General features: G+C 40.3%; 1 protein-coding gene across 3 annotated transcripts in view; it reads right to left on the reverse strand.

The window, feature by feature from the left end:
• Positions 1 to 26,410, reverse strand: part of si:dkey-215k6.1 (transmembrane protein 132B) — a 345,313-nt gene that overhangs the window by 15,842 nt on the left and 303,061 nt on the right. For all 3 annotated transcript variants that reach the window (XM_068311917.1, XM_068311916.1, XM_068311915.1), the window contains 3 exons: positions 7,785 to 7,990; positions 1,151 to 1,214; positions 816 to 947 (listed from right to left, as the gene is read on the reverse strand). In XM_068311917.1, the coding sequence (XP_068168018.1) occupies positions 816 to 947; positions 1,151 to 1,214; positions 7,785 to 7,990 (402 nt within the window). The remainder of the gene's footprint in view (positions 1 to 815; positions 948 to 1,150; positions 1,215 to 7,784; positions 7,991 to 26,410) is intronic.

Here is a 26,410-nt window from a genome sequence, read left to right on the forward strand (position 1 = left end):
ATTGATCACTGTAGTTATCACTGAACAATAAAGGAGTAGAAGGAAAAGTGTTGAATTAATCAATTTTATTTTCCCAAAATTGAGAGAAAATTGCAATGAACGCTCAATACCAATCTTTTGTGTATATGTTTGTGCGTTACTTGACCACTTATTGGGTTAAGTCAGACAGTGACACAGGGAAATATGATGATTAAGTAGCTTTAAAATATCCAGTGCATTGCAATTGACCTACCAGCATATGATTTTTAAGTTGTACAGTTGTTCAGTACATCTTTGAGTCAAACTATATCTGTAAAATGTACAGAAAAACCTAAATAGATGTGTAAACAACACAGAAATGCACTCACTTCCCTGAGTGACTCATTTGATCAAGACTGTTGGACTTTTTAATCTGATCTGAATTTCATGACTTTTCATTTTGATCCGGACCTAAATGGTAGATAAGTAACAGGTCTGAATCAGGCTTTGTCAGACAAAATATGTGGTCCTGCTCCAGGTCCAATTGAAAATTTGGTTCATAGAGTGAAAGCACTGTCCATGACCAAGTCCTTTAGGTCCAAAGGTTTGTAGCAAATGTCACAAGAGTGAAATCAGCTTAACTGCACACATAGAACAAAAAACATAATAATGCAAATAATTGATGAGTATAATGATGAAGTAGGCTAGCGATTTGATCCAGCTCTGTGTTGTTGAATTGTTAACATGGGCTAATCATCTTCTGAATCTATCAATTTGACCATCTCTTGTACTAGACTATTACCCTACACCTTTCAAATTTTATATGTGAGTATAAGAGAGTATTTGTCTATACCTACCTTGAGCTGGTCCAAAACTAAATGAGTGATATCGGCTTGCCAGTCTGTTCCTAACATGTAGACCATGTCTCCTCCTGGGTCTGAGGGTTCTGCAACAAAATGGGTGAGGACCCGAACCAAGGCATACTGGTACTGGAAAATTATACAGAATTTCAAATTAGGTGTTAATGTGATGGTCCTCAAAGGGACTGACACAACATATTACATGCACCTACATGAAGCCACTTTTTTTGCAGTAGTGGCAGTGCAGCTCTTTTTCATGGATAGCAACATTTAAGAGGAGGATTAGATAACGCTCTTTGAAAATTTAATATGGAAAACTAATCAAATAATACCTGTAGGGTGCAGCCTTTGCCCTTCTTCTCATCATCTTCATCATCTTCACTGTCTCTTGTAGGTCTTAGAAGAAAGGGGGATAACGAAGCAGAAAGAGAGGAGAGCGTGTGAGATTATGTGTTAATTAAATGCCATTTTGAAACTCTATAGGATGCTCCAGGTTAGTTTCTCAATGAAAGATTCTCTTCTTTTTTCTTTCTTCCTTTTTTTTGTTTTTTTTTTTTAATATGCAACTCCAACACCTTTAAGTCACACAATGCGGAGTTGTCATATGAGAAATTTTGGATACTTGCAGTTTAACACAGGGCCACATGAAAGGCAACAACCAATTGCCTTTAATTTCATACCAATGGGTAATTTCACCTATATTGCATCTTTTTAGTGGCCGCCGCACCACTGCACTGTGCTTGTTAGCAATTAAATTACTGTTATTATTAAATAAAATCTATAAAAAAACAGATTGTTTTCATTAAACACACTCTCAGTTTGAATACAAGACCACTGTTATCATGTTTCTTCAGCCACTTATCCAAAATAAAGGTAATCGATTATGGTGGAGCCTATCCAAGCTGCCTCTAGGTTAGAGGTGGGGTACACCCCGAATGAATCGCCAGCTCATCACAGGGCTATTCATAGACAAAAAAACTCACATGTACACCTATTGTCCAATTTTTTTATTAACCAAATTTAAAAAATACAGGTTTTAACCCCTTTTTTGGAGAGTAACTGTTCTAAATAGCATTTATCAATCTTCCTGTTTTTCCAGCTATGCAACAGAAAAGGACGAGGAGCAGAAGCTTCTGCATGGCATGTACTACCGCAAAGGAAGCAGCTTATATCAAGAAGATCTACAAGACATGTCTTGAGAAACAGGAGAACATGCTTTAATAATAATTAAAAAGGTATAAATGTATTGTAATCCCGTAGTTGGATGAGCCAAATTATCACTTCCCAAGAATAAATTAAAATGGTTTAAACTCTTTGTCTGTATTAAAAAAGAAAAACCTCCCTCACTTTCTCCTGGAGGATGTCTCTCTATATTGACAGAAACAAACAAAGAAAGATCCTTTCTTCTTTTTCTCACCGTCTATGTAATACCAACACAATACCACATGCAGGAAGACATTTATACACATACACACACCGCAGTACTCACACACACACACACACACACACACACACACACACACACACACACACACACACACACACACACACACACACACACACACACACACACACACACACACACACACACACACACATACACACTACCTGTGTGTCCGCAAGCTGTTTGAGAGTGAAACCTTGGTATTATTATAAGAATTTTCTTTCCATTTACAAGTGCACTTTTTGCCAACGTGTCTGTGACAGAGTGTGTGCTTTAATAGTGTTTGTGTTTCACTCTGGGAGATGGTGGTTAGGGGAGATAGAAGTGTGTGTCTTTGTCTGTGTGTACACTGGTTGGTGGCTATCATTGCAAAAATGGGCAAATTGAAAAATAGGCCCAGAAAGACAGAATTGTAGAGTGGTAATTGTGAAGAACTGAAGCACACAAATGCACACATGACCATGTGCACTCACTCAGACAGTTCCATGTATCCCACAAATGCACAAACCTGGACCCAAGAAATCCTGCAGTCAAGAAAAAACATCAAAAACATCCAGACTGTTAGGAAATGTGTTTTTGTATCCCCAGAAAGCAAATAACTTATTCTCACTGAGTGAACTGCATCTCACTAAGCATATAGTAATTCCTCGTTACTCACGATTAATACGCTCCAGGACCACCCGAGAAAAACAAAATTCTGTGATATAGCGACAAACTTAAATTAATTTTATTATTTACGGTAATTTAAATGTTTATGAACCCTCCCCATACTGATATTAAATCACTTCATACCTGTATTACCTTTTCCCATACTCTTACTGACTGTTAAAAACACGTTTTCATTAAAGAAAAGACGCAGAAGGAAACGTGAGTCTCGGAATGCAGTGCTCACATGGATGCTGTCAGCCAATAGCATACGGTATCACGTGAATACCTACTAAAGATTTGCAATGTAGTGAAGCAGTGTATCTAAGTCCTTGTTTAAACTAGTCGCCTATATCCGATTTTTAGCCTATTCAGATTGGTGTTGCATGTCTCGTGTGTAGTCTGAACAGTCCCAATCGGGTTTTTGTGGGACGGATTGAAACAACATTCGGAAAGTAGTTTCGTGTCGGATAGGGACAGAGGTGTCTGCAGTCTGAACAGCTCCCAACACTCCTATCAGATATGGCTGACTGTGACGTCATATCTACGAACGGCGGCATAAGGAAGAGCGTCGCGCATTACGGATTGGTAAAAAACGGAAGAAGAACTGGACCGTGTCTGGTGTGTGTGTGTGTGTGTTTTCTCCACCTCTACCAGACAGTGATTCTGCCGATACGCTAAGGTAACAAAACTTCACTTTCATCGTCATTGTTGTTGTTGCCGCTGTCGCAATTATATGACCTCACATATTACGTGCACTGAACGACACCTCCGCCCCGACGTCGTTGCTACAGCAACCTGTCAGATTGGCTGATAATCTGGCCCAGTCTGAATAGAGCCAGATCACATTTGGTCGCTTGCTAAAAACAGTGTGAACAGTCATCCCTCAAAACTGGATATGGAAGGAAACCTGATATGCCTGCAGTCTGAACGGGGCCGTAAAGCGCAAATAATCAAGGAATTACTGTATAGTTTTAGAAGATTCCCACAGGGAATTAGAATTTTATTCAAAAAAGAAAGTTTGACACACTGAACCCTGAAACCTAAACAACTATTTGGCTATTCTATAGATTTTTATGAGCTAATGGCCTCCAGGGGCCTCTAGCAGGAAGTGTAAGAATGAGAGGGACAGTGGAAGAGATATTTAAAAAAAATCTCTCTGTCTACCATTGTTCTGTACAAATATGTTGTTACAACAATTCGACGCCTGCAGCTAATAGACAAGTATGGTCTATATACTCTATGTTTGTTTGTTTTTTAAGATGCAGGTGTGCTCAATAGTCCAGAATTGATGGTACACATTAAACAAGCGAACATCTGCAAGCAGGTGCATTATGCTTATGCGTTATGTATTACGAATGTGCCATATTTTAAGTGAATCATGAGACATAATAACTTGAATACAGAAGACAACTTGAATCATGTCCAGTTACAACTAATTAAAAAAAAGAAACAAGAAAAAAATCCAAAGCAAAGTGAACAAAAATAACACCTATATTATTTTGTACTTAGAATATTTATTGCAGATTTGAATATATCTTATTACTACAGCAAGAAAGATAACTGTGTGTGTGTGTGTGTGTGTGTGTGTGTGTGTGTGTGTGTGTGTGTGTGTGTGTGTGTGTGTGTGTGTGTGTGTGTGTGTGTGTGTGTGTGTGTGTGTGTATTCGGTAGCAATGCTGCTAAAGCCATAAAAGTTGTCATCCGCATAGTCAAGTCGGCCTTGACCCCACAGGAAATAATAGACCGGCCAGAACAATATGTGCTCTCAACTGTTCCGTTCAATAGGCATTATATCACACACACACACACACACACACACACACACACACACACACACACACACACACACACACACACACACACACACACACACACACACACACACACACACACACACACACACACAAGACACAGCGGTTTAATTTAATCATTATTTATAATGAGTAATAATTATTTATAATAAGTTGAAAGGGCAGCTGCAACAGATGTGGAAGGTCAAGGTTAATGTGGTCCCCGTGGTAGGAGCACTTGGGGCAGTGACCCCCAAACTGGAAGAATGGCTCCAGCAGATTCCTGGAACAACATCTGAAGCCTTAGTCCAGAAGAGTCCTAGGAACAGCTAGGATACTGCGGAGAACCCTCAGACTCCCAGGCCTCTGGTAGAGGACCCGAGTTTGAGGATGACACACAGATACCACCCCACAAGGGTGAGAGGGACATTCATATATATCCCGCTCTGTTCTCCCAGTGTCTGCGTGGGTTCTCTCCGGGTTCTCCGGCTTCCTCCCACCTCCAAAAATATGAGCGTCAGGTTTATCGGCTGGTCCCAAATTGCCCGTAGGAGTGAGTGTGTGCGCATGGTTGTCTGTCTTTGTGTGTGGCTCCGTGGCACACTGGCGTCGTGCCCAGAGAATCCCCCGCCTCACGCCCTATGCCAGCTGGGATAGGCTGCAGCTCCCCGTGACCCGCTGCAGCAGATGAAGTGGAAGAAAGTTAATGGATGGATGGATATTTATACTGTATATACACACACAGACACACACAGAGCTTTCTTTCTTTGAGAGTAAAACTAAAATTCATTAACCCCCACGTCTACTCCAATAACTTTTGTACAGTACAGTCCTTTTATGGAAGCTAATCAAAATGGAAATAAATATTCTTCGGGGGTGGGAGGTTTTTTCCATGAAAGATACTGCCACTCTCTTTGTGCTTCTGCTCGACAGGTGAGGAACAATTATGGAAGATAGGAAATCCAAAAGCCTGGAAATCCCGCCCGCACTTCACCAACTACAGCACAATTTGGACGGTAAATTCTACCTGGCCTAACTGCCAATCTTTTCCTCTGTCTCTCTCTCTTTTCCTTGCCCTGTCTCTATCCCCATTATATTTCCTTTCCCACCCAGCCAGTCAAGGCGGATGACCACCCTCTAGAGTCTGGATCCTGTCTAATGTCTTCCTCAATGAGGGAGATTTTCCCCGCCATTGTTGCTTATGCTTACTCTGGAGGGTTCTATTTGGTTGCATTGCCTTTTGTGATAGGATAGGACGGCGGCACGTGCACACGCAGTGGCTCCTCTCTCTACCACTCTAGCGGGAGAAAGAGGATATTAAACCTTCTATCTGTATCACCTTTTTCCACACTTTTCTCGACTGTTTAAAGCACTTTTGTGTCTTACGAATGTTCGGGACTGGCGGAACAGAGCGCACTTCCGGATCCCGCCAGCCAATAGAATGCGCGTATGGTATTACGTAAGGTGGAGTCGCGATTGTTGATGCGCGAATGTGAGAGGGCGCACTGATATACTGTATATATCAGTGACGTGTGGTCAAGGGAGGCAGATGAGGCACGGCCTCACCTGCCATAATGAGAGAAAACAAATGAAAAATGGCAGAAATAAATTAAATGGTTATATTTATCCAATGATGAGTATTATAAAGTTATTTTATATTCAACATCACCAATTTTAGGTTATTTTTACTCAAAATTGCTGAATTTTCACATTTAACGCTGAAATACTGAGAAGAGACCCGTGGTGAGGCGCCAGCCAGCCAAGTCTCACAATGGATTGCGCAATGGCTCGGCTAGCTGTGCTGGTATGCTATACTGTGAGAGAGAGAGACAGAGAGAGAGAGAGAGAGAGAGAAAGAGAGAGAGAATGTTGAATTCAAATATAAATGACACTTCTTGAATCCAAGACACCCATTACTTGAGAGAAGTATGTTTATAGCCTCTGATGCTTCCGTTCTCACATATGCTTAAACAATGTGCAATCACCACAGATCATCATACACAGGGTTGATGTCATAGGATGCCCTTAATATTGGGAATATTGCTACTGATAACACTTATGAGACCTAATTACATTTTCAGAATATCTTTGTTACATTGTATACAGTATGCTTCTGTGTGGATCTACATCAGTTAGTTGTTGTTGTTTTTTAGTTCATATCAAAGCTTTAACTATCTTCACTTTCAATTAATTAGCAATTTGAGACATGAATATGATTTATGTGACGAAACATCCATCTGTCTATTCATTTTCCCAACCTGCTTCATCTGCTGTCGCAAGTCGCGATGTGCTGGAGCCTATCCCAGCCGACTGGGGGCGTTAGGCAGGGTACACTCTTGGGGACGATGCCAGTACACCACGGAGCCACACATGCACAAAGAAAAACAAGCAGTCACACACTCACATCTACGGGCAATATCGAACTGGCAAATTAACCTGAAATGCACGTTTTTAAATCAACATATTCCAAACTTAATTACACCTTGCATGGCACCGGCTATAATTTAAAAGAAATCAGTTGTGTTGCTATCTTTTTATTTATTTCTATATTTATTAATTTCTTTATTTCTGTATTTATTTAATTTACAATTTTTTTTTTCGTTTGTTCCTTGAAGCACCAATGAAGCATCCGCAGTGTACCCTGTCTCTTGCCTGTAGTCAACTAGGATAGATTCCAGCACACCTGTGACCCGCAAGGCAGAAAACGCAGCTGTAAACAAGAAATGACGGTTGTCTTGGATGGATGGATGGATGGATGGATGGATGGATGGATGAGTGGACGGACGGATGGATGGATGTTTTCTGGTTTGTTTTAAAAAGTAGTTATTATTTATTTTAAAATATATTTTATTATTATTATTTTAGGATGAGACACCCCCCCCCCTCGTCCTCATAGATAAACCAAGACCTGTAAATCACACAGATAATACACAGACCACATTAACCTATTAGACACAGGCATACTATAAATTTGGTATTTTAATTCAAATCTTCCATTTTGTTTGGTCTTAGGTAGGCAGCTGCTGTATTGTGCATACAGAGAGATGCCAAGGTTTATGTGAAACTGTTTCTTTCATTTATTACCTCTTATTAGTGACAATCGGCACCCTCCAGCCTTTAACCTGGCTCAGCTCAGTATCCGAAACTTCTATCTGCAGAGGTAGCTTGGGAACCCAAATAGTAAGATGGAGTTGAGCAGAAAGGTGCAGGTAGGTGAAGTTGAGGGCCAAAGACTGCCGACCTCGCATTTCTTTACCATTCACCAAAACCTGGTCACAGTTTGGGGAAACCTGAAAAGAGGAAATGAGCACATACAAAAAAAGATTAGTGCCTGTAGACACCTTTGCAGGTTTTACTGTGTCTTCTGTATGCACAGCCTGTAGTAAGGTATGACAAATGAGACATTTTGTCTGATTACTCACATTTTTATTCATCTTATACATTTCATACTTGTATATATTTGGGATGAGGAGGGAGGGTGTATTGTCATTTCCAACAGTCTAAAGCAATGTGTTAAATGTGCAACATTTGGATTCTGAAACCACTACATCTTAGTAATTTTAAGATAGCAATATGATAATTCATGAAGTCACTGGATTCAAGAAGAAATGGTAGACATGAGGGATCAACGGTAAAATGATCAATTATTTCAAACTCATAGCTTAGAGATTAATTGTTTTGCTACATTATTTTAATTTAAGTCTTGCAACTTTTGAAAGTAGTATAAAGTATGGTAAGATTTATTTTATTTTATAGTCATACTAGTGGGAACCCATGGGAATTCCACGATTAAACAATAATATCAGACTTCATGGTATTATAAACCAAGCTCACCCAACATAGTCCAACGTGGTGAGGTAACAGCTTTATGCAGGAAAATCATGGTTTGCGCTGGGCGTGCATTGCGAAGCCATAGATGAATGTTAGCAGGGTAACTGGAGAAAGAAAGCTAACTAATCGTGAGATTAGGACAGGAGCTAATGTCAAAGGAAAAGGCAACTGTCAAAAGAGCAAGAGGAAAAGAAAATTTAGAGAAGTGATAGTTCTGTTAGCTGACTACATAAATGTAGTTACTTAAAGACAATTTTGGTTAGATGCCCGAGGAGCCTTTTGGATACTACATCGATTGTCCCATTCTAAACCAAAACCATAGCTGGACAGACTGTTCGTCCTAACCAACTAGTTTCACTCACATGTCAGTGCCATTTTCTGTGTCGTTCCTGCTGTTTGGACACTCTGCTCAAAACATGAAATTCTTGGAACAGTTATGACACTGTGAAATTATGTTACAGTATTTGGGAAGTCCATGTAGTTATTTCTTTTCCTAACATAGCAGATATTACAACTTTATGCACTTGTAAATAGTTTTTCTATTCCTATTCCTATTCCTCATTCACTATTATTCTCTTCCACCTTTCAATGCACCAACACCGCGTCAAGTTCCTCGATAGTAATTTTTACTGTACTTGGCAATAAAACCTTTTCTGATTCTGAGTCAGATGCCTTAATGCCATATTGTTCACGTGATTCCTTCTGGCAGATGTGTCATGATTGGTTGGGCACCGTGATTGGTTGGGCGCTTCATTGACAAGTAGTGGGTGGAGTTGGTGACAGTGTGACAGTATGACACTTTTCAAGCGAGTTTATTCAAATTTAAAGGGGGGGATGTTTACCTACGGGCAGCAGTAGCTCAGTCAACTGGTTCTTGGGCTGGGGACTGCAGGGGGCTGGTTCAAGGCCCATGTGGACCAACACGTTTGGAGCGTGAAATGGCAGCAGAGAGGTGCCCCTGAGCACTGACAAGGTGCCCTTGAACAAGGACATACCCCGACAAGTTGCTAATTTGGCATTCCAAGAAGGAGCTGCCTGCTACTCTATGTCTCATTATCTCTAAGGTTACAGGCCCCTTGTGTGGAAAAATAATTTTCCTTATGGGGAATCAATGAAATTGATTCTTCTTATAACAAAAAAAAACATCTCACTTTAAGTGCACTCACGTTGATTCGTAGGCTGATATTCACCTCATCGCGCCAAAGATTTACCTGGCAATTCTTATAATAGGCCTGACAGGTTCCATTTAAAAGCTGGTTACACTTTGTTGCATCAGTATTACAACTTTATGCACTAATCACAGGATATTTTACTTCAGTGTGAGAACTTCAACCTTTGATTCTCAGATCTTGTTGATAATAATTTGTGTGGCTTGTAGTAATAGAGTACACTTTTTCGTACATCTTTCAGATTAGCATCTGTTGATGTGATCTGATCAAGAGGCATTTCTTCGGAGTGGATATCAAGTTCATGAGCATAGAGGTACTTACTGTGACACAACAAGGACACAACAACAATTAATTGAATTTATACTCTCAAATGTGACATCGCAATGGCCTGGTGCTCTTGCAACTAATTAACAGCAGTTGGGCAAAATAGGTTGACAATTCTAGTTATGACAGATATGTCGCGCGCACACACACACACACACACACACACACACACACACACACACACACACACACACACACACACACACTAGACACAGCGGTTTAATTTACTCATTATTTATATAAGCATTTGGTCCCTTAGGAAAACATGATCTAATACTTGGTGGCAAAACCCTTGTTGGCAAGCACAACTGTCAGACGTTTCACTGTCAGTTGCTTACTAGGTTTGCACACACATAAGAAGTGATTTTCGTCCACTCCTCTCTGCAGATTATCTCCAAATCCTGAAGGTTTTGATGCTGGCAGTTGGAAACTTAAAGCTTCTGAGAAGAGGAACACCAAGAGTATAGGACTGAGAGTAGGGACGTTGAATGTTGGAACTATAACAGGAAAGGTAGAGAGTTGGTTGACATGATGCAGAGGAGGAAGGCAGACATACTGTGTGTCCAGGAGACCAGGTGGAAAGGTAGAATGTTTAGAAATTTAGGAGCAGGGTCTAGATAGGAAGAGAAATGGAGTAGGAGTTATCTTGAAGGAGTAGTTTGTTAGGAATGTCCTGGAGGTAAAAAAAAAGAAAAAAAGTGATAGATTGATGAGCCTGAAGCTAGAAATCGAAGGTGTGATGTTCAATGTTGTCATTGGGTATGCTGCAAAGGAAGGATGTGAGTTGGAGGAGAAGAAGAAATTCTGATTGGACTTTGATAAAGTGATGCAGAGCATACCTAGTAGTGAGAGAGTTGTCATTGGTGCAGAGTTCAGTGGACATTTTGGTCCAGGAAACAGAGGAGATGAGGAGCTGTTGGGCAGGTTTGGTATCCAGGAGAGGAAAGCAGAAGTCCAGGCCCGCCTCAAGTTTGCCAACAGACATATTAATGACTCCAAAGAGACTGGGAGAAGGTACTGTGGTCAGATTAGACCAAGATTGAGCTCTTTGGTCTCAAGTCAACTCAACGTGTTTGGAAGAAGAGAAATGCTGAATCTTCTTCTTCTCCTTTCGGCTTTTCCCTTCAGGGGTCGCCACAGTGAATCAGTTGCCTCCATCTAACTCTGCATCTGTATTCTCTTCTCTCACACCAACTACCTTCATGTCCTCTTTCACTACATCCATAAACCTCCTCTTTGATCTTCCTCTAGGCCTCCTGCCTGGCATTTCAAAACTCAGCATCCTTCTACCAATATTTTCACTATCTCTCCTGGGACATGTCCAAACCATCTCAGTCTGGCCTCTCAGACTTTATCTCCAAAACCCCTAACATGTGCTGTCCCTCTGATGTAGTCATTTCTGACCCTATCCATCCTGGTTACTCCCAAAGAGAACATTAGGTTCATCATCACTGCTACCTCCAGCTCTGTGTCCTGTCTTTTCCTCAGTGACACTGTCTCTAGACCAAACAACATCGCTGGTCTCACCACAGTTTTGTACACCTTTCCTCTCATTTTAGCTGAAACTCTTCTATCACACATCACACATGACACTTTTCTCCACCCGTTCCATCCTGCCTGTACACACTTCTTCACCACTTTTCCGCACTCTCCATTGCTCTGGACTTTTGACCCTAAGTAGTTAAAATCCTCCACCTTCTTGATCTCTTCTCCCTGTGACCTTACACTTCCACTGGGGTCCCTCTCATTCACACACATGTACTCTGTCTTACTGCGGCTCCCCTTCATTCTTCTCTTTTCCGGGACAGATCTCCACCTCTCTAGCTTCTCCTCCACCTGTTCCCTGCTCTCACTACAGATCACGATGTCATCTGCAAACATCATAGTCAATGGAGATTCCTGTCTAACCTCGTTTGTCAGCCTGTCCTTCACCATAGCGAACAAGAAGGGGGCAGAGCTGATCCCTGATGCAGTCCTCTACCTTGAACTTCTCTGCACATCTCCCTTGTTCTTAAAAATGGGCACCAGCACACTTCTCCTCCATTCCTCAGGCATCTTCTCACTATCTAAGATCCTGTTGAACAACCCAGTCAGAAACTCTACTTCCACCTCCCCTAGACACTTCCATACCTCCACAGGTATATCATCAGGACCGAGTGCCTTTCCACTCTTCATCCTCTTCAATACCCTCCTCACTTCATCCTGCCTAATCTTTGGTACTTTCTGGTCCACAACAACCGCCTCTTCTAGTCTTTGTTCTCTCTCATTTTCCTTGTTCATCAACTCTTCAAAGTACTCTTTCCATCTTCCCATCACACTACTGGCACCTGTCAATACACGTCCATCCCTATCCTTAATCATCCTAACCTAGCATTCTTCCCATGTCTGTCTCTCTGTCTTGTGTATATACCAGTCTCTCCCTCCTTACTGTTCTACCTAGCATACAAGTCATCATAAGCCCCTTGTTTGGCCTTTGCTGCCTCTACTTTCACCTTGTCCTGTACTACTGTCTACTCTCCTCAGTCCTCTCAGTGGCCCACTTCTTAGCTAACCACTTTCTCTGTATACACTCCTGTACCTCCTCATTCCACCATCAGGTTTCCTTAACTACTTTCTTTCCAGATGATACACCAAGTACTCTCTTACCTGTCTCCCTGACCACATTAGCTGTAGTTGTCCAGTCATCTGGAAGCACATCCATGAATCAGAGATTTACACATGTGGGTGCAAATAGACTACAACCATAGATTGTTTATGTGTTCAAGATTTGTCTGATCTTACAGATGATTGCTACATGCTTCATCAAGCTTGTGATGTCATACATTTTACAGAATGCTTGTCTAATGCAGCAATTGTTAGTTCAGATGTAAGCAGTCCTTACCTAAACCCTTGTTTGCTGTTCTGCTTTTGAGCATGTGGAGCAGATTTGGTAACAGTTGCTGTTCTGTGTGTTTGTACACCATGTGAACACATTGGAGTTTTATGTGTGCATGCTTTGAGGGGAAATCAAGGCAATGGTGGAGATGGAGAACTGCCACTGTACTGCCATGACAATGGCCAAATCTTCAAAGCATTTAACTTTTTTGGAAAAATTATTCCATGTGTTTTTCAATAATGGATCCTTGCAAGAACGAAAATGGTCATCCCTGTTAACCCAATCAGTCAGCTTTTGTCTGGTTTTAGAGGTTAAGAGGGTACATAAAGGAACTACCTGTACATTGTATGCCTGCTATGACTTGCTTGTAAAATGCTTTGATCTAAGAGAAAGTTAACATTTTGTACATCACAGCTCAATCCTTTCTTTCCTACTCCTGCTCCTTCAGAGAGAAGAGAAAAATAATTTTCTCACTTTGCACTTCTTATAAAAGTGTCCAGCCCCGTCCTCTCTGCTTTCTTTCAATTTCTATTTTTCCTCTCTTCCTTACTTTATATCTGCCACACATTCTCTTTTCCTCTACTCTATACTGACCTTCTCTTTTTCTTTTGTCTCTGCATCACCTTCCATCCCCCATCATAGTCGCGTTCGTCATCTTCCTCTCTTTCTGAAACCTGATTTACCGCTTGTTAACATCAAAGGGATGTTAGGCTGCTGGTGCCTCAAACTATTTCTCCAAATCATTTTTATACTCCAGGTGTAAATCAGTATGAAAACTGAACTTGGTTACTGTGGCAGGTTTCAGATTCCAATAAAGGTATAAGACAGCAGGAGTCAAGAGAATGAACAATGATTCAGCTTGAACTATCGTTGTAGCCATTGTCCATCTCTGTCATTTCCACTGTATGCTTACTAAGTTACTTCTTACCTATGATTGCATACCCCAAAGGATTAAGGAAAAAAAAAAAGTTCCCTTCATCAGTATTTGGAGTTATTGAAATAATAGTCCTTTAGTTTTTCAATTCAGGTTCACATAAAATTTGATTTTACAAAATGTAATGTTATTCTGATGAAAAATACAACAACAGCATAAAGGCAGGCTCCTGAATGAACAAAGGGGTAGTAATTTTTCTCAATGAAATTGAGGTAGTTGTGAGGTGGGTGGTGATTAAGGATTAAGGATACCCTCACCCCATCCTCCCCCTCCCTCGTTGTTTTAATTTGTACGGAAATTAAAGGGTTCCTTTTTTGAAATATGCTGAAAAACCCACTCATCCATTCCTATTCCCTTGACATAACAGGCTCACAAATTCATCATAGGAACACAAATTATATGCACAGTAAAGGTGAGCCTATCAAAGAAATACCCACAAAAAAACAAAAATATATAAATAAATAAAAATAGTCATTTAAGGTCATCTGTTTAAAATCACCATTATTTATTTATACAGCTAAGTTCCCCTGATTTTAGTCATGTATTTACCGTACATACAAATGCGTCCAATTTTTCATCTGATCCATGTCAAGTGAATAAATATATTTTGCAAAAAGTCAATGTGAACTCATTCCTTTAAAGTAATGAATGAATGAATGAGTGGCAACTTTGGTAAAAATAAAAATAAAAATTGATAAATAGATCGATAAATGGATGAATGGATGGATGGATGGACAACTAGATACTGTAAGTACATGGATGGATAGCTATGCTTTAATGATCCCAAACTGGGAAAGGAAACCACATTAATTTTAGTGACATGACTTTTAGGGATAACTGCTTCATATATCTATTATCTATGTCTGTGACCCTGGGTACTGGATTAAATTTTAATGATTCCCAACAGACCAGAATAAAACATAAACCTTAACATTAAGAACTTTGACATTAGGCTGTTATTGTCCCATGGAACCTGAAAAATATCTCAAAAAGAGAAGATGGTCACATTCACTTTGGGATATAAGCATCACATAATATTTTTAACATCAAAAAGCTTTATATTGTTGTGGCTAAAACAAGAGCTGTGTAGTTGTTAAATTAATTAATTTGGTTTTAAAAGTAGAATTTTAACAGCGGAGGAAGTTCCATAAACAGCAAGCTGAGACTAAAACATCGACTGTGTCCTATGTAAGTCTTAAAATGTAAGAGGTAATTGCATTTGTATATAGGCTTGTTCATGACTTACGAGAGTGGAGCCTGAGTCAGAGAGGCGGACTGATCTGGCATCAGCAGTGATACAAGTATTGGATTGGACCATCTTGGTGAAAACGGAGCTGAGTTAGAGGACAAAGTTCTTTATTTACCAGCTGAACTATGCTCTAACCCTCAACTATAATCACGAGATTTGGATATGCTGACAGAACAAGAATGAGCTCACTGTATTTGCTGCTCAGCCTTAGAGAAAGGATAAAGAACTTGGACTTCTGGAGTCAGCTCACAGCAGTGTCCCTGCTCCTTAGGCAGTGCCAATTGAAGGAGTTTGGGCTTCTTATTATGATGCCTCACTTTGGTGATTTTCCAGCCCCATTCAAATGAAAGGAGACATCAGGATTAACTGAGAACTCATTGGATGACAAATCTCCAGTGTTGCTGGGGAGAGGGATGTCTAGAATATCCTGCTTAGCTTACTGTCACCTTGTTAAAACAAAATCATCTACCTGTATGTAGACACTCTGTAGTACACTTTGAGTGAACTGTTTACTACTGGGTCATCTATTACCTGTTATATTTGTTGAATAGTGTGAAAAGTGAAATATTATGTATCAGATATAAAAAAATATGTTTTCGAAGGCTGCTACCAGAGAGGCATACAATAAAATAGAAATACACAAAAATGCAAAACCTGACACAGACAAAAGCATTCACATTTTTATAAGTAAACAGCTGAGTTGGGTGTAAAAGGACACTGAAAAATGTATTTAATCTCTCTGTTTCTGAGAAAGATAGAGAGAGAGAAAAGGAGAGAGAGCAGGACAAACGGGGACAAGAGGGAAATCAAAGTGGAAAAAAAATGAACAGAGATGTAAGATGAGAAGAGGAAAGTAGTGCAAATAGTAGCAAAGAGAAAGTAAAAGTGTGGATCTCAGCAGTTGGTACTTGTTGAAAACAGAGACCAGGGAAAAAAAGCTGGCTTCATCATCATCAAATACCACAAGTAAAACCACCAAAACCGTACAAATTTCCACAGACAGTTGCTGAAAACTTTCCCAACTCCTCAGCAGCAATTCAAGCAAAACAGTCGAAAAGTTAAGCTGTCTGAAGTAGGTTTTGGTAAGTAAGTAATGGCTGAATACCATTTACATTTTAAAGGTTTTACAAGCAAAAATGGACATGCAAACACGAGCTCACAAATGCTAGGCAACGGAAAACGTGCAAACTTTATATAACTGAGTATAGGAAATTTCATTCAGCTAGACAATCTTGAATAGTTTTTGGAAATGTAGTGAGAAGGTGAATGTTGCCGTTAGTTTACAGTCTAATGTTGAGAACTATAACTATTCCCTGTTATTGTACACAAAAATAACAAAAGGTTCAAATATGGTCAAATGTTTCTTTTAGTGAGTCAGATTTTCAGCATTTCTGATAATGTATATTTTGTATCTATGAAACAGGTATTTGAAATACAAATTTGGAATTGAAATTATTCTGGTACAGTTAAAATAGGGTATAATGCATACAGAAACCTTTGACCTGTAGATCATTCAGTCCCTCAGGCTTTTTTCAAGTAAAATTAAATGTTTTATGCTTCTCTTTGTGTAAACATTAATGGTCGGTTGATGGTCAGCAGCCACTGTAACAACTCCTAATCTTATTGTGCACTTGTCAAACCTCCTCCTGTTTGGAGCAGTTTTCCAAAGCACCCTGTGCTTGTTCTTTAAAGTCAGTAAAAACAGTGATCTGGTTGGTTTGTATGAACCCGTAGCACCTGTAACTTTAAACAAATTTGTTCCTAACCTCTACTGCCACCTGGAATTTATCAACCACTCCTTAACACTAGAACTCCCAAGGCAGTCATTTTGACTGCTTTCAAAATTGGCAGGGTCATAACTTGTTTTTTTTTTTTAAAAACTACGTACCAATAGGACCCTGACTTTTCCTAAATTTGTGTATATTTTATTGTCACGGTTCGGCGTGGCAGTGCTGGTGTGTGGCAGGGAGAGGGGCCAGGCATGTGGGTGGAGCCACGGCTCCACACCTGTGGGTCCTCTCCACACCTGATATTCATCCACACACCAGAAACTGATTTTCACACCTGAACTTCATTTGGGTTATTGTCATGAGGCTTTTTAAGCCAGGTTTTTGTCACAGCCCGTTGCTGGTTAGTTTCTGAAGTTTGGTTCCTGGAAGTCTGTTCTGTTTTGTCTGACTCTTGCCTGTCTGGAGAAGTTTTGAATAAATCATGGAGAAAAGATTCTATTTTGGTGTACTGCATTTGAGTCCATACCCCTTCCTTCGTGACATTTATTCTGACATTGTTTGATCTTTACATTTTCAAAACACAATAGAGATCTGAGTATTACAACCTGGAACTACCATAGGCATTCATCTTGACTGCTTGGACATTATTTGTAAATAATTTGGATTATCATTTTTTAAAAAAAGAATACATTGGAATACATTAAACTAGTGCTGTCAGGCGATTGAAAAAAAATCTAATTACAGGATTTGTAATTAATCACATTTTAATCTCATACCTGCTAAAGGCCCCCAAATAAAGAATTTGAATCCTAGGACATTACAAAATTGTAATGCATGACTAATCAATAGAATGCACCAAGAAAAGACGATTTGAAATCCACATTTTTATTGGTTAAGTGTGCTTTATAAATGAAATTCAAAACAAAAAGGCCAAGCACATCAGCAAACCAACTAGGCCAGGTGAATTTCTCAAAAATGCAATAAGAATACAGTTAAATAAAATAAATAAAATTCAGAAATTAAATAAGGCTGAGTCTCAAATAGGCACATAAGTAGACTCTCAATCACAATGAATACTAAAGCTGACTCAATACAGCAATTCAAAATGAATAGTATAACATGCCTCTAAATAAGGCAACTAAATAGCAAGATGCCAACAGGCTTCTCCTTTAAAAAGATAAGCTTACGTTCAACTCTGTGTCCTTGACATGTTTTGCATTTAAATGATACGTTAGGCTGGAGCTGCTTTGGTGATATGAAAATTATGTTTTACAAAAGGTACAAATAATAATAATAATAATAATAATAATAATGGATTAGATTTATATAGCGCTTTTCTGGACACTCAAAGACGCTTTACATCGGATCCATTATTCATTCACTCCTCATTCATACTTGGTGATGGTAAGCTACATGTGTAGCCACATCTGCCCTGGGGCAGACTGACGGAGGTGTCTACAGCGCAGATGGCAGCGCAGAATCAGTGTTTTTGATTATATTCCTGTCTTTGTTCTTTTATAAATAAACTTTCCGCCCAAAGGTCCGAGTGGGCTTGCCTCGCTCTCCTGTGTCGCGTCCATCTCTGTTGTCAGTCACCTTGCCTTTGACTAGTGGCGCAGGTACGAAGTGACATCACTGCAGCCTACGGGTCCCTCAATGGGACAGATATAAAATGTTTGCGCATTGACTTGCCACTCGCAATGAATTGTGTTAATTTTTATAGCGGGTTAATTTGCAGCGTAATTAATTAATCTAATTAACGCGTTAAAGGGACAGCCCTAATAAAAACTTAACAAGACACTAAATTAAAACTATAATGATTGAGTGTTTTATTTAATTGATACAACAAAGCTTCTCTGCAATTACAAATCCAAACTCGAACTGTGAAATACAAAACAAATGTATCCTGCTTCAAAATAGGCTTGTGTCATTATTAGACCTTAACAATGAAAATGATTAACTATTATGAACATTCAAAATTGCTGGGATGGCTGCCAGCCAGCTAGAGACACCGCTGTTACAACACCAAGATGGTTTGCTTATGGCTCTCAATCACTCACAGTCAACACAGGTAACCAGTACCTTCCATCTGCAGTTTCCACTACCTCATGACATTTGACACAACTATCTTTTGCTTTACTTTACTTACACATTATTCACTTGGCACTACCAACGTCCCCTGTTTCGTCAGAGATAACTTCCTGGTTAGAGAACTCTCTCGACACTGAAAAGTTGTGTCGCCAGTTACCAAAGTCACGTCAGGGTGTAAGTCCCTCAATTGGGGCATCTCGTGTGTTACCGCCGACAGGTTTCCATAATCCTGAACAACAGGGCGGAAGAATTTAACTACCGTTTTGTTGTTAGAATGGACAACTATGACTACCCATGGTACGCCACCTCCTCTCGGACGAAATGTTTTGGCTGTGGAGAGGAGGGACACATTGTTAGCGCCTGTCCGAGGCGCATCAGCGATGCTCCGGGTCCCTGTGACACGACGGTTTCCACCACCGCTCCGAGGCGTCCCGTTCCGGCTCCGCGGCGCCGAAGCATCGGGGATGCGGAGACTGAGCATCGAGGAGCAAGACTTGGAGTCAGTCTCTGGTCAGAGTCTGGTGATAAAAATGAGAATGTTGAGACAGGAAACCAGACAGGTGCTGAGGCTGTCACAGACGACCATGCGTCTGAATGGATTCCTGTTCCTACTAGGCGGCGCGGTAAGCGGAAGAATGTTTTAACTGTTTCTGCCGGATGTAAAGCTGGCCAGATTGAGGTCACACCGAGTAGTGCCAGTGATGATTGTATGTCTGATTACAGTGACCTATCTCATACTCCAGTCACTGCAAGTCAACAGCATGATTTGTACCCTGAAAAATTTTTTAAATTGTTTTTACAACAGACTAAAGGCATGAAAGGTCTGAATCTAGAACAGTTTTTTCCTGATAAGTTGTTTTGCCGAATTATAAAAAAAATAATTTATTAAAAAAAGAGCCACATCAGAACTCAGTGACCAAAAGATACAGTATACCGACTCAAAAAGAAAATGAGTAAAGTCCGTAAACAACTCAGGTTTTAATTTTGCTTTTATTTATTTTTGCTATTTAGTTATTTTAGGGTCCCTTCAACTTTCCCCTCATCATTAATTCTTTTAGAGTGGGGACGTTAAACGTAAATAGAGCCAGAGAAGAAAGGAAAAGGGCACTGGTCTTTGACATAGCAAGGAGGAAAACTATTGATGTTCTGTTTTTACAAGAAACAGCGACGAGAGCAATGAGGTGGACTGGATGAAAGAATGGAAAGGACAGGTGGTCCTGAGCCATAACACCATGCTGAGTGGTGGAGTGGTCTTCCTATTCTCTAGAACATTTAACCCAACATCTCTAGAGATCGAGAGGGTGCTACAACTGTGGAGGCAAAGACTCTCCGGGAGGGAGAGAAGCCTCCTCCTGGACTATAGTACAGGGACTGTGACAGACAATAAAGATCCTTTCCCAGAGCTCCACATCAGTCCCCTGTTTGGAGAGCTGGAGGGTCCTCTCCTTGGAGATGAACGAGAAATCAGCCTGCACACAGCCAACAAGAAAATACTGTACAAATACTATGTAAAAGTGAACAAGAAAAGCCTGTGTGACAGAGCACCCACTACCTGGGCCAACAGGATGACGGGAAATGGACCTGACCCACAGTGGAGACTTCCATACAAACCTTCCTTCAAGAAAAAAACAGCCGACCTCCAGTGGAGACTTTTACATGGTGCCATCGGTTCCAATGCTTTTATCTCTGTTTTTAACCCTGCTGTGTCCAGCCAGTGTCCCTTCTGTCCCCTTCAGGAGACAGTCTTTTCATGCTTTTAGTGAGTGTACGAGATTTGCAGTGCTCTTCACTCTTTTAACAAATGTTTTTAATCTGCTCTTCTTCTTCTTCTTCTTCTTCTTCTGTGTTTTAAGTCCTGTACTTTGAATATGAATGGAGCATATTCAACAAGGAGACAAGAGCCTCTGTTTTAACTGTTCTTCATTTAGGAATGTTTTTGATGTGAATTCCTTTTTGTGTGAATCTCTTTTGGATTTTATGTCAACGTGATTTTCTTGTAATTTGGCTTTTATGAATAAATGTATTTTTTAAAAATAAAAAAAAATCTCCTCTCCATCTTCTGCAGCTACAAACGGGGCTCTTGCACCATCAGTTTTTTTACTTTTGTTTCATGTGTCCTGAGTAAACTTCCTTTGTGAGTCGCATTATGAGGTTCCTCTGTGACATCATCTTATTGATGCATTTATTGGACAAGATCAAAGCATTGATGGCAGCCAGGTTAAGAGTATTATGAAACACCAAAAGTATTATGAAACTGTCAATGTTGTGAAACACTACCAATAGCTATCTTCATGTAGCAGCTTTCACTAGGTATTTCCTCACCATTTGATCAAGCACAACTACTCTAAACTTGGTTCTGTTGTAGTACTGTACGTAATAGTCTCCAGTTCAGCCTCATGGCCACTTGTGATGTTGACAGCTGTGTTGATTGTGATTAAAATGGAGATATTTATCTTTGGTTAGCATTGATAAACTGTTAGGGTTGCACTGTCACATTTCAGGATTTATTTAGTGTGCAGGTCCCTTTGCTCGTCTACAGATGGAGGAACTCTTATCTACTCTTATTTACTGGACCAACCAGGCTGGTTTCCTGGGCCTTTGGTGCCTTGGAAAGTTCAAGAGAAGTAAAGAAGTTATCAGAGGTGATAGCCCCCCCCCCCCCCCAACACAGGTTATCTGTGTTGACTGAGTGTTTGTGAAACGTAAACAAAGCAACTTGGCATCCTAACATCAGTGTCTCCAGCTGGCTGGCAGCCGTCACAGCATTATTTTATGTTCATATAGTTAATAATTTTCTTTGTTAAGGTCTAATGATGACAGCAGTCTATTTTGAAGCAGGATACATTTGTTTTGTTTTTTGTTTGTTTTTTTCAGAGATACATTTGTATTTTACAGTTTGAATTTGGATGTGTCATTGCAAAGAAGCTATGTTGTGTCAAATAAATAAAACATTCAATCATCATAATTTCAATTTAGTGTCCTGATGTGTTTTCACCTATTTTTGATGATAATGAGATGTCCTACCTATATATTGATGATAATCCCTAGCAGTCAAAATGACTGCCTATGGTAGTTCTAGTAGTTGCAGAATCCTGGTTCACCGAGTGTTAAATGTTAATAGTTACTGTTATGCCAAACTATACTGCCCCGTGCCCCTCAGTGTGACCACAGAGGACATAAGGTGGATCCCGCAAAGGATTAACCCTCGCAAGGCTGCAGGCCCCGACGGCGTCCAAGGGAGAGTGCTGAAGGACTGTGCCCACCAGCAGGCAGAGGTGTTAACAGACACCTCAAGTCCACCACCATCATCCCAGTCCCCAAGAAAGGACCTGAATGATTATCTGCCTGTGACCCTCACTCCGATAGTCATAAAGTGCTTTGAGAAGCTGGTCATGGCACACATCAAGGACTCCATAGACATAACGGTGGACCCCCACCGATATGCCTACAGGAGGAACCGCTCCACTGACAACGCCATCACCTCTGTGATCCACACATCCCTCACCCATCTGGAGAGCAGTGACTCATACATCCGCCTGCTCTTCCGGGATTTCAACACCATCATCCCACAAACCCTGGTGTAGAAGCTGTCAGAGCTGGGACTGTCTGCAACCACAGGGAACTGGGTTCCTGGACTTCCTGGTAGACAGATCACAGACTGTCAGGATACACAACACCATCTCCTCCCCCATCACCCTCAGCAACGGCTCCCAAAAGAGCTGCATGCTCAGCCCCCTCCTGTTCACCGTAACTGTACACCCAAGTAACTGTAGCTGGAGACCACTTCAAAAGCTGCTCCTCCGATGTACAGGGCGGGAGGGGAGGGTCTTTTCCAACCCCTCCCCTCAGGCAGGAGACCACCAGGCTCAAAAACAGCTTCTTTCCTGAGGCTGTTACACAGCTGAACTCCAGTGGTGCTCTGTAATCACCCTCACGACATCACGACGCCCACAAACAAATGTCACCACAAACAAACGGGGATTTAGTGAAATATTGTGCAAGTACAACAGACTCAACACTAACACACTTTAATCTGTCACTCACATTGTACATAAGAATTGCTGTTCAGATACTGTATATATTTTACATATTCACTTTTTCTTTTTTTCTTATATTTATCCAACGGGCTAACTTGGACCTTCAGAGGGGTATTTTGCACTGTCTTATGTGCAAATGTGTGTCAGCGTGGCAAATAAAGATTCTGATTCTGATTAGTAGCATCATTGGTCTAAAACAGACATCTGACTCAAGCTATGTACACTTGTGTATTAAATATCCACTGCTAAATCACCAGCGAAGATCCTGCTGACTAACATGATACTGGTTAATAAAACAGGATAAGATCATATGGCAAACCTGGGGCTTCACAGATTGTAACTTCATGGCTGTTCGGGATTTACTGCAAAAATCCACTTTTAAGTGGTGCTGGTACATGAAACAATTAGACTGGATCTGGAGGGATAAGGTCTGGATCATACTTTTAATAATTTGGGACACAGTGTACTGTTGTTGCATTTTACCTTTGACTTATACTATAACTGTGTGTACTTTCACAACATAAAACCTAGTGAAAGAATGGAAAAACAAACCAGGAAAGGAAAGAAAACTTCTGCAAGCCTTTTCTTGGTCTGTGTACCTGTGTAAACTAATACTCAGACCATGTAATGAGATTTTAACTGATTACAAACCTTCTATACTTGGCTCCATATACCTTCCTAGATACTGTACCTCCAGACCTACCAAAATTCACCGTCCCACTCACCTCATCTACCGAGGATATCCCTTTGCTGAGTCATTTGTTTAAATCCAGATTTATCTCCCTTCCAGCTAAGTGATTTGTCTGAATTTACAGATACTTTGCTCTGTCTTTCATCTATCTTTTACTGTCTCTGATTTTCCTTATTAGTCTCTCTCAGATGTATATTTTCTTTCTGCAATGCAATCCATCTTTCTATTCTCAGATTTCATCTTCCAATCTTTTTCTCTGTTTCACATTTTTCCTCCTTCCCTCTCTACCCACTCCATGTGTTCCTTGCTTTGGGCAACCCAATCCATCCGACTTTAAGAATCAAATCATCCAATCAGGGCCCCCTTGGTAGACGGGCGGGCCCTGAGGGACAGTCTAACCAACTCTGATGGGATTAGACTTCCCACCTGTCCATCATTTAAGAAAGCACACACCAGGCTAGTCATTTCTGCAGATAGTATCATATGACAGTAATTTAGGCACAAGCACAAACACACACGCGGACAAACATATACATTAACAGCCTATAGCCCCCATATACAGTACTGTTATGATTTGGCAGAGATAATAGACAGCTCATGGAGACAAGCTGAAAGTAAACACACACACACACACACACACACACACACACACACACACACACACACTTGTACACAAGTTAGCAGCTTGTCGTTGGGCCTGTCATTTTGAATTTAGGAAAGGGGAGGTAAATGTTCTCTAATGGACATTGGCACTCAGCCTTCCTCTACAATAAAAATGTTCAGTTAACAGAGAGAGAGAGAGAGAGAGAGAGAGAGAGAGAGAGAGAGATGAAGGAGGAGATATAGTGATATATGTGTTAATGGAATTTAAAGATGGAGCAGACAAAGATAAGGGACACATGCAAAAAGAAAAAGAGAAGGCGTTTGATGAAAGAAAAATGTGAAAGCATTTCTATGAGGGTCTGAATGTTGGTAGGACTGCAAGCACTTTGAGATTTTTTTTTGTGTATAATGAATGGAAGACTGAGCAAACTATAAATCAGCCAGCACTCAACAACAAAATAAGTGTTTCTATTCCCTCTCTAACAGAATAACTACTAATAAATACAGTACAGTAATCCCTTGTTACTCGCAGTTAATGCATTCCAGGACCACTTGTAAAAAACTATATTCTGCGATATAGCGACAAACTATTTATTATTTACGATAATTTAAACGTTTACAGACTCTCCCCACACTTTTATTAAACCACCTTTTATCTGTATTAAAGCACTTCTGTATTAAAGAAAATTGTTTCTTTAATAAGAAGTGTGCTGCGTTCCATGAGTCCCGGAATGCAGCGCGGATCACGTGACTACCAACTAAAAATTTGCAATGAAGGGAAGCCATGCATCTTGAAGCGTGTATAAGAGAGGGATTACTATGTTTCAATACTAATCAATAAATTGAATACTCGCATGGACAAATCTTAATGGTTTTTAAAGGTTTTTTTAAACAAATAGTGACATTCTTCCATAGCAGAAGACAGGCAGAAAAGTTATATATTTTTTACATGTTTTGTTTCTCCTGATATGAGCATTTACAGTTTGCATACACAGCAAACATTTTGTCACTTTCATGTGGGGAAAGTAGTAGAGGGTTTCATTTGGTTTTCTTTCAGCTAAAACCTTTTGGAAAGGGGAAAGGAATGATTAAAGAAAATAAAATTTAAACATTGCCTAAACATGCTTTTTGTTCATACCTGTCAGCATTTTTCAAACCTGTCGTCTGTCTGTCACATCATTCAGGAGAAAATTTACAGATGCACAGTTTAAGAAGATCAGAATGGCTACCTATAAAAAATAATTGGTGGCCTACATCAGGCCGACCTACCCTGCCTGGTCAAATCTTGCTTACCCACACATTCTGACTATAAGATATCACATTATGGCTGCTATTATTTTTCAACGTGAACCAGATTATTTTTTGTGCAGGCCTTTCAACTCTATACTTTCTGTTCTGTTCAAAGTTCCTCTTTTTTTTTTTGCATTTCTGTAGGATTAAAAGCCAGGAAGGTTTGCCAAGCGTAGATTTGTATTTGTGTGCATATGAGTTTGTAGGAGGGTAGCACTGATTTTTTTTTAATATTTTTCCTAGAAAGTTCTCCAGCCCTGTGTGAATTAGTCTTCTTATTAGCATAGGGATATAAGTCAACACTGGCCCCAATATGTCTGTTTGCATGGCCCTATTATGGCCCACGTGTGTGTGAGTGTGTGTGTGTGTGTGTGTGTGTGTGCGTGTGCGTGTGTGTGCGTGTGTGTGTGTGTGTGTGTACATAGGATACTTCTATTTTCATTTCATTTTCATGCTCTATCTAGCCAACTGTCTATCTATCTGTCTGTCGGTCTGTCTGTCTGTCTAGTGTTTAAGCCGCAGGTTTATCACCTTAAAGCAATTTCTTTTCGATAGTACATCAATTGTCCCATTCCAAACGGAAACCATAGCTGGGCAGACTGTTCGTGCTAGCCAGCTAGTTTCACTCAGAATTTGTTGCCATTTTCTGTATCATTCCTGCTGTTTGGACTCTGCTCAAATACATGAAAATTGTTGGAACAGTTATGACAGTGTAAAATTATGTTAACTGGGAAGTCCATGTATAGTTATTCCTGCTCCTAACATAGCAGTTGCCTGACGCCATATTGTTCACGTGATTCCTTCAGGCAGAAGTGCTGTGGTTAGTTGGGCGCTGTGATTGGTTGGGCGCTTGATTGACAGGTAGTGGATGGAATTGGTGATAGAC

The sequence above is a fragment of the Antennarius striatus genome, chromosome 3 (assembly GCF_040054535.1).
Source record: "Antennarius striatus isolate MH-2024 chromosome 3, ASM4005453v1, whole genome shotgun sequence".
Taxonomy (NCBI): Eukaryota; Metazoa; Chordata; class Actinopteri; order Lophiiformes; family Antennariidae; genus Antennarius; species Antennarius striatus.